This window comes from Mandrillus leucophaeus, unplaced genomic scaffold, assembly GCF_000951045.1.
Source record: "Mandrillus leucophaeus isolate KB7577 unplaced genomic scaffold, Mleu.le_1.0 Scaffold74, whole genome shotgun sequence".
Lineage (NCBI taxonomy): Eukaryota > Metazoa > Chordata > Mammalia > Primates > Cercopithecidae > Mandrillus > Mandrillus leucophaeus.
Window position 1 is genome coordinate 2661088 of NW_012108030.1, and position 9499 is coordinate 2670586.

General features: G+C 49.6%; 1 protein-coding gene across 1 annotated transcript in view; it reads left to right on the top strand.

The window, feature by feature from the left end:
• The window catches only part of LOC105529008 (zinc finger protein 883), a 14501-nt gene that overhangs the window by 2169 nt on the left and 2833 nt on the right, over nucleotides 1-9499 (top strand). The window contains exons 2-4 of the mRNA XM_011966062.1: nucleotides 508-588; nucleotides 1376-1502; nucleotides 6350-6445. Of these exons, the coding sequence (XP_011821452.1) occupies nucleotides 508-588; nucleotides 1376-1502; nucleotides 6350-6445 (304 nt within the window). The remainder of the gene's footprint in view (nucleotides 1-507; nucleotides 589-1375; nucleotides 1503-6349; nucleotides 6446-9499) is intronic.

Consider the following 9499-nt stretch of genomic DNA (forward strand, 5'->3'; position numbering starts at 1 on the left):
ATTAGCCAGGCATGGTGGCGGGTGCTTGTAATCCCAGCTATTCAGGAAGCTGAGGCAAGAGAATTGCTTGATCCTGGGAGGTGGAGGTTGCAGTGAGCCAAGATGGTGCCACTGCACTCCAGCCTGGGCAACTGAGTGAGACTCCATCTAAAAAAAAAAGGATAAGAAAAAAGATAGGGGTGACCCTGTGGCTAGACTTCTCTGATACTTTTTGTCTCCATGAACTTGAGCAAGTCTTGACCTCTTGTGCCTCAATGTCCTCATTTAGGGATCACCATAGTTCCTGTGTCCGAGAGCTTTTGTGTTGGGAAGGTGAGACAGCCTCATGGTTGCTGGCTGTTGTCACTGGTATGGAATGGGGGCCTCAGGTAGCCTGTCCTGGGTCTTTGCTTTGACTCTTAGGGGACCGTGGCCCCTTCTGTGACCAGGAATCTTGGGGAAAGCGTCTGTCTGTCAGGGTCACGAATCACCCCTTTTCTGCTGTGGTCTCCTCCTCCAGCTCTTCAGGCCCTGGCCTGGACCCTTCTCCCAGAGGCACATGCCCAGGACCCAGCAATGGCCAATGGGACCCTGATGGCCGAGGGCCAGGTGAGTCTGGGCTTTCTCTTCCCCAAGATGACTTTGTGGACTCCAGTGGGCCCTCTTCATCCCTGCTCATGATCTCAAGGTCTCCTGACTCTTCCAATTCTGGGAAAGGGGGCAGGAGGAGAGGGGAGCTGGGCAGTGCAGAAGAGCAGGGGCCAGAGGCAGAATGCTCTGAGCTGGGACCGCGTCACGCAGTCTAAAAGTTTTTCATCTAACCCTGCAGCCTTTCAGGTACCAGGCAAAGTGGGCACTGGATGGTTTTGCTTCACCCCTGAGCCTCATCCCTGGAGTCAGGAATGGGGGTCAGGATCAGGGATGGGGTCTGGGATAGAATAGGGCTTGCGAATATCTCCTGCACACAACGGCTTGACGGTTTTTTCTTTAAGTATTTCTTAGGACTGTCACTTAGAGCTGTGCAGGTTATGCACTGCACAAGGATGCCTCATCCCGGGCAGGACTCACACCTTACACCTCATACACTGGTGGCAGTTTTCAGTCAGTGTGGTAAACTGTCATATGCTAAATTAATTGGCATATTACAATGACTTCCCAACAGATGGCAGTAAAGAGTCACGTGAAAGGGCTCCTTGTTTACTTTCTACCAAGGTGTCTATGGGCGAGTTTCTGCCCTCGTTGGGTTCCCATAGGCCAGTTGGATTCAGGCATCCTGATTCTGCACAATCAGAATGTTCCAACCCAGGGGGCTGTTGTGGGCTCTTGACCCCTGACACTTCTGCCCCCGAGTTCCAGAAGGACGTGCCCCTCCATGGAATGAAATTGGCCCTTGCAGGAATCAGTGACTTTCAAGGATGTGGCCGTGGACTTCACCCTGGAGGAGTGGGGCTGGCTGAAGCCTGACCAGAGGGAGCTGTATCGAGATGTGATGCTAGAGAACTACCGGAACCTTCTCTCCCTGGGTGAGACCCCTCCTCCTGCCCTCCCCCTGGGGGAGGCCTGATGCCCCCTGGATCCCTCTCTGATGCCCCCAGCACTCTCTCTGATGCCCCCTGGCACCCTCTTCTCATTCATGTCCATCCCCTGCCATCTGGGGGCCTCTGTGCTCCTCTCGCTGGTCCCTCATGCGTGGCCTCTCCGTTCCTGTCTTTCTGCCAGCTGATCCTGGAGTCCCAGCAGCCAGGAAGGCCCAAGTCTCTTGGCCTGTCCTGTAAAATGTGGATCCCACACACTCTTCAGCCTGTGCCCCCAGCTTCTTTTTTTTTTTTGAGACGGAGTCTCACTCTGTCACCTAGGCAGAAGGGCAGTAGCACGATCTCAGCTCACTGCAACCTCCTCCTCCTGGGTTCAAGCAATTCTCCTGTCTCAGCCTCCCGAGTAGTGGGATTACAGGCACGCACCACCATGCCGGCTAATTTTTGCATTTTTAGTAGAGACAGGGAGGCTGAGGCAGGAGGCTCACTTGAGGTCAGGAGTTCGAGACCAGCCTGGCCAACATGGCGAAACCCTAGCTCTACTAAAAATACAAAAATTAGTGAGGCGTGGTGACACACGCCTGTAATCCCAGCTACTGGGGAAGCTGAGGCACAAGAATCACTTGAACCCAGGAGGCAGAGGCTGCAGTGAGCTGAAATCGCAGCACTACACTCCAGCCTGGGTGACAGAGTAAGACTCTGTCTCAAAAAAAGACACCAGTCTCTGGATTTAGGACTTGCCCTAATCCACTAGGACTTCAGCTTAGCTAATTACATCAGCAAAGACCCCATTTCCAAATAAGGGCACATTCTGCTGTTCTGGATGGGCGTAATTTTTGTGGAACCTCATTCAATCCAGGATAGGAGGGGAGAAATTAGCGATTCCATAGACAGCAGGGCTGATAGGAGCCAAGGCCTTGCCTGTTGAGTGGGTGAGGGGGGGTGAGCTCGCACGCCAGCAGAAGGGCAGGCCCGGGCCTGCAGCAGGGACGGTTTCCAAGATACCCAGAGCAGAGGCGGGATGTAGGATGGAGATGTGGGTTCGTTGCCTGGATTCATGGTGGGGAAGGTGGAGCTTCTTACACCAATGGCTTCTTTGAGTGACAAGGGAGGGCCACAGCTGAAAAAAGAGGGTGAGGTGTAGCACAGAGTGGGAAGACATGACAAAACAATCATTTTGGAGAGTAGGGAGAAAACATACAGTTGTCTGTTGCAAATTCTGGATCCAAGCTCCGAGTAAGCCCCTGGTGGAGGCCGGGGGCGGGGGCTCACATCTGTAATCCCAACACTTTGGGAGGCCGAAGAGGGCGGATCACTTGAGGTCAGGAGTTTGAGACCAGCCTGGCCAACATGGTGAAACCCCGTCTCTATTAAAATATGAAAAATTAGCCGGGTGTGGTGGTGCACACCTGTAGTCCCAGCTACTCGGGAGGCTGAGGCAGGGGAATCGCTTGAATCCAGGAGGTGGAGGTTGCAGTGAGCCGAAATCACGCCACTGCACTCCAGCCTGAGTGACAGAGACTCCAGACTCAAAAAAAAAGAAAAAAAGAAAGAAAGAAGGAAAGGAGAAGAGAGGAGAGAGGAGAGGAGAGAAAATGGAGGGAGGAAGGATCTGAGAGGTATTTGAAGTCAACTGGGACATTCGTCCGCCGCGAACCTGGGACCAGCAGCCTCGAGGTCCTCTGGGTAGGAGGGAGCAGTGCGCCCTCTGCCGTCCGTTCCCAGGCTGCTGAGACTTCGTGTCTAACTGCGGCCTCTCTGGCTCTCATTCCAGCTGTGTTGTCCTCTTCATTCCCTCAGCAGCGCCATCTCGAGGCCCAGATAATCCTTGTCACCTCTCGGAGCCTCAGTTTCTACCCTTTTCAAATAGTTCCTGCTAATCGGGAGGTTGAAGTGGGAGAATCTTGAACCCGAGAGGTGGAGGTTGCAGTGAGCTGAGATCATGCCACTGCACTCCAGCCTGGACAAGAGAGAGAGACAGTCTAAAAACAAAACAAAAGCCTTAGCGGCAATGTCCTTAGGCTTCTTGGGCGCCAGCACCCAGGTCGGAGGCTGTTTGGTTCTAACCACGGTGGGGCTGTTACGTGCTGAGCTCAGTGCAGGCCGAGAGGGGCAGGGCAGATAGGGGTGCTCAGCAGGTCAGGAGTTCGAGACCAGCCTGGGCAACATAGCAAGACCTTGTCTCTTCAAAAAACTAAAAATTAGCCAGATGTGGTGGTGGGCACCTGTAGTCCCAGCCACTCGGGAGGCTGAGGTGGGAGGATGGCTTGAGCCCAGGAGGCCAAGCCTGCAGTGAGTGGTGACTGTGCAACTTCACTCCAGCCTGGGCAACAGAGCAAGACCCTGTCTCAAAAAATAAAATTAAAATAATAAGATAAAGTATAGTGGAGAAAGTCCCTGGGAGGCTGGGAGTTGGGAGGGGGTGTCTGACACCGAGATGGGAAGATTGGTGTCATTATCGGAGATGAAAGCTGTGACCATAGGCCTGGGCACCTAAGGCAGAGGGAGGATGGGATCCTTGTTGGAGAGGAATCTCGGAGTCACCCTGGATTGTAACTGTGTCCAGGTCTGCCTCCCCCTTCAGCCTGAGACCCCCTCAAGCACAGGGGAGTGTCCAGATCATTTCTCTATCTCCAGCAATGCCAGGGACTGGCACAGGGAGACCGGGAGGTCCTTGGGCATGTTTGTTTTTGTTTGTTTGTTTGTTTCTAGACAGAGTCTTGCTCTGTCACGCAGGCTAGAGTGCAGTGGCGCGATCTTGGCTTACTGCAACCTCCGCCTCCTGGGTTCCAGCAATTCTCTGCCTCAGCTTCCCGAGTAGCTGGGATTACAGGCACCCGTCACCATGCCCGGCTAATTTTTGTATTTTTAGTAGAGACAGGGTTTCATCATCTTGGCCAGGCTGGTCTTGAACTCCTGACATCATGATCCACCCACCTCAGCCTCCCTAAGTGCTGGAATTACAGACGTGAGCCACTGTGCCTGGCCAGGTATGTTTGTTGAACCAAAATTCGTCTCCTCCTCACCCCTAGTCTAGTCACCTCTTGGCTCACCTCCTCCAGGAAGTTTCCTTTGATTTCTCCACCCTCTGTGACTTCCTGCAGTGTTGTGTGTTTCTTCCATTCCTGCTCACGCAACACTAGACTATGCCTCGGTTTCCTGCCCGAAGGGTGAAAATGAGCTAATACATTTAACCAGCTTAGAAACATGCCTGGCACATAGTCTGCACTTAATAGACATTTGCTTTTTAGTATCACCCTAACTATTGTTGTAATTATCTCATGTTATAATCAGGGATGGTAGGTTTGTCTACAGTGATTCAAGACAGTTTCATCAAAATGAAAACGTTCAGGCCGGGTGCAGTGGCTCATGCCTGTAATCCCAGCACTTTGGGAGGCCAAGGTGGGCAGATCACCTGAGGCCAAGAGTTCAAGACCAGCCTGGCCAACATGGTGAAACCCCATTCCTACTAAAAATATAAAAAATTAGCCGAGCATGGTAGCGGGCACCCGTAATTCCAGCTACTTGGAAGGCTGAGGCAGGAGAATCGCTTCAACCCAGGAGGCGGAGGTTGCAGTGAGCTGAGACCACACCATTGTACTCCAGCCTGGGCAACAAGAATGAAACTCCATCTCAAAAAAAAAGGAAACATTCGGGGTGGGTGGATCACTTGAGCCCAGAAATTCAAGATCAGCCTGGGTAACAGAGTGAGACCCCATCTCTACAAAAAATTTGAACATTAGCCAGGCATGGTGGTGTATGCTTGTCGTCCCAACTATTCAGGAGGCTGAGGCGGGAGGAACACTTGAGCCCGGGAGGTCGAGGCTGCAGTGAGCCTTGATTGTGCCACCACACTCCAGCCTGGGCAACAGAGCGAGACCCTGTCTCAAAAAAAAAAAAAAAAAATGCGTATGTTTTTAACTTATGTATTTAGAAGCCTTGAGATGGAAGCTTTGCGCACCAGTGAATCTAAAACAGAGTTGTCCATCAGAAATAAGAAACCCACTTAGGTAATTTTACATTTTTTTGGTGGTCATGTTAACACAAAAAAGGAAATGAAATTAATTTTAACAATACATTTTATTCACTTCAAGCTATCTAAAATCGTATCATCTTGACACACTGAAACCATAATCGATTAACAAATGATTGAGAGATTTAACCATAATCGATTAACAAATGATTGAGAGATTTTACGGTTTTTTTCTTTAGTAAGTCTTCGAAACGGCCGGGCGCGGTGGCTCAAGCCTGTAATCCCAGCACTTTGGGAGGCCGAGACGGGCGGATCACGAGGTCAGGAGATCGAGACCATCCTGGCTAACACGGTGAAACCCCGTCTCCACTAAAAAAATACAAAAAACTAGCCGGGCGAAGTGGCGGGCGCCTGTAGTCCCAGCTACTCGGGAGGCTGAGGCGGGAGAATGGCGTGAACCCGGGAGGCGGAGCTTGCAGTGAGCTGAGATCCGGCCACTGCACTCCAGCCCGGGCGACAGAGCGAGACTCCGTCTCAAAAAAAAAAAAAAAAAAAAAAAAAAATAAGTCTTCGAAACATAGAAGACAATGTTTTTTACGCTGTCACAGTGCAGTTAACTTGAACAGCACAGACCTGGAGCCTTAAACAGCCTTGTCAGAGCTCAGCCTCTCTGCAGTGTACTAAGCACGCAACAAATAAGTCGGCGCAGCCTCTCTGCAGTGTGCTAAGCACTCAAAAAATAAGTCTTGCGTTGGCCATTTGTGCTTCCAACCATTAGGCACTCAATGCGTGCACCTTCCCTGTAGACCTCCCTGTGATCCTAGCACCCACAGCCAACTCCTGTATCTGTCCCCAGGGGCAGGGCTGCCTGGGTCCAAACCCGACGTGATCTCCCGTCTGGAGCGAGGGGAAGAGCCGAGGCTGGAGGAGAGAGAGGCCTGGCGAGTTACCTGTCCAGGTGGGTGCTGATATCCAGCAGGTGTAAGCCCTCTTCCCACCCCATCTCTCATGGTCAGTGAGGTTCAGTCAGGGGTGAGGCAGTGGAACACATGGGTGATCATCATGGGCTCTAGAGTCGGGTTGTGTGGTTCAAATTCCAGCTGATTGCTTCCTGGCTGTGTGGCCTTGGGCAAGTCACTTAGCCTCTCTGTGCTTTGATTTTTTTCATCTGTGAAAAGAGGGTGACATGAGTATCTAGGGTTGGGAGGAATAAATGAAACTTTGAACATCTAAATAAGAATAAAGCAAAAATGAAAATCCCCCATAATCCTCATGTCTCCCAAAAATGAACTTTTGACATTTTAATGGCATTCCTTCAAGTATGTTCTTTCTTTCTTCATAGATAGATAGATAGATAGATAGATTTTTTTTTTTTTTTTTTTTTGAGAAGGAGTCTCACTCTGTCACCCAGGCTGGAGTGCAGTGGCGCTATCTCGGCTCACTGCAACCTCCGCCTCCCGGGTTCAAGCAATTCTTCTGCTTCAGCCTCCCAAGTAGCTAGGATTATGGGCGCCTGCCACCACACCTGGCTAATTTTTGTATTTTTAGTAAAGGCAGAATTTCACCATGTTGGCCAGGCTAGTCTCGAACTTGTGACCTTGTGATCCACCCGCCTCAGCCTCCCAAAGTGCTGGGATTACAGGCATGAGCCACTGCGCCCCGCCTAGCATAACATTTTTAAGAGTCATTCACATTGCATTATGTATGAGAGCTTCATTCCTGTTTATGGCTGAATAATATTTTATTGTATGAATGTGCCACAACTGGTTTATTCATTAGTTGGTGAACATTGAGTTATTTCTTCTTTTTGGCTATCATGAATCATGCTTCTATGAACATTCATGCACAAGTTTTTGTGTGAATGCATGTTTTCATTTCTTTCGGGTAGATACCTAGGGTGGAATTGTTGAATCATAGGGTAATTCTATGTTTAACCTTTTGAGAAACTGCCAGACTATTTTCCAAAGTGGCTGTACCATGTTACATTCCCACCAGCAGTGTGTGAGGGCTCTGATTTCTCCACATCCTCACCAATGCTTGTTATTATCCGTCTTTTTTATTATGCAACTAGTGAGTGTGAAGTGGAATCTCACGATTTTCATTTTATTTTCCTTGATGTCTAATGATGTTATCTTTTTATGTACTTATTGGCCATTCGTGTATCTTTAAAGAAATGACTATTGAGAACCTTGCCCTTTTTTAATTGAATTTTTAAAAATATTGAGTTGTGGCCGGGTGTGGTAGCTCACGCCTGTAATCCCAGCACTTTGGGAGACTGAGGCGGGTGGATCCTGAGGTCAAGAGATTGAGACCATCCTGGCCAACATGGTGAAACCCCGTTTCTACTAAAAATACAAAAATTAGCCGGGCGTGGTGGCGGGTGCCTGTAATTCCAGCTCCTTGGGAGGCTGAGGCAGGAGAATCGCTTGAACCTGGGAGGCAGAGGTTGCAGTGACCCGGGATCGTGCCACTGCACTCCAGTCTGGGGTACAGAGCGAGACTGTGTCTCAAAAAAATATATATATATATGTGTGTGTGTGTGTGTGTGTGTGTATAGAGAGAGGAGAGTTGTGTGTGTGTGTGTGTGTGTATAGAGAGAGGAGAGTTGTAAGTATGCTTTATATATTCTAGAAACAAGTTCTTTATCAGACATCTGATTGGAAAAAATTTTCTCCCATTCTATTAGTTGTCTTTTTACTTGTTAGTGTCTTTGAAGCACAAAGGTTTACATTTTTAAATTATTATTATTTTTGAGACAGGGTCTCACTCTGTCACCCAGGCTGGAGTGCAGTGGTGCAGTCATGGCTCACTGTGGCCTCAACCTCCAGGGCTTCGATGATCCTCCCACCTCAGCCTCCCAAGTAGCTGGGACCACAGGCGTGTGCCATCACTACCTAATTCTTGTATTTTTGGTAGAGACAGGGTTCAGCCGTGTTACCCAGGCTGTTCTTGAACTCCTGAGCTCAAGTGATCCACCCACCTGGACCTCCCAAAGTGCTGGGATTACAGGTGTGAGCCAATGTGCCCGACCTAGGTTTTAATTTTGACAGTGTCCAGTTTATCTATTTTGCTTGTGTTGCTTTGTGATTGTGACGTCATATCTAAGATACCATTGCCTAATCCAATGACAAAAGGATAATTTCAGGAATCTCACATACCATTTAGTTGTCATGTCTCTGCGTTGGGGGTCCCACAACCACCCACTGGTTTGGCAATTTTCTGGAAGGAGTCACATGACTTGGCAAGTTGTATTGACGGTTTACAGCAAAGTTTGTAACACAGGAACAGTAGGAACTAACAAAGGCAAGAGAGGTCATACACAGGTTTCCAGCCCTCCCTTTCCCTGTGCGGGTCACACGGATGTGCTTTTTTATACCAATGCAAAACCACAGACACATGTATGAGGTGTCTCCACCCGGGGAAGCTCACTTGGAGTCTTACAGTCCAGAGTTCTTAAAGAGAGTTGGTCACGTATGCACATACCTGCTACACGACCAGCCACGGTGAGGACCCCAATCCAGGTACCAGGTGCCCATCATGCATCTTCCTATTTACAGTCAACAATGCTGACAACCTACTACATCTTGACCGGTGGTCTTAAGCATATGGAAGAACATCTGACCCAGCACCTTTGTAAACATCCCGGGACTTTAGTTCCCAGAGATTGGCCAAGGGTCATTGCCATGTCTGCAGAGACAAAGACTGAGTGAGATGGGCTGGGCGCGGTGGCTGATGTCTGTAATCCTAGCACTTTGGGAGGCCGAGGGAGGCAGATGACTTGAGGTCAGGAGTTCGAGACCAGCCTGGCCAGCATGGTGAAACCCCATCTCTACTAAAAATACAAAAAAAAAAAAAAAATTTACCAGGTGTGGTGGTACATGCCTGTAGTCCCAGCTACCTGGGAGGCTGAGGCAGGAGAATGGCTTGAACCTGGGAGATGGAAGTTGCAGTGAGCTGAGATAATGCCATTGTACTCCAGCCTGGGCAACAGAGCGAGACTCTGTCTCAAAAA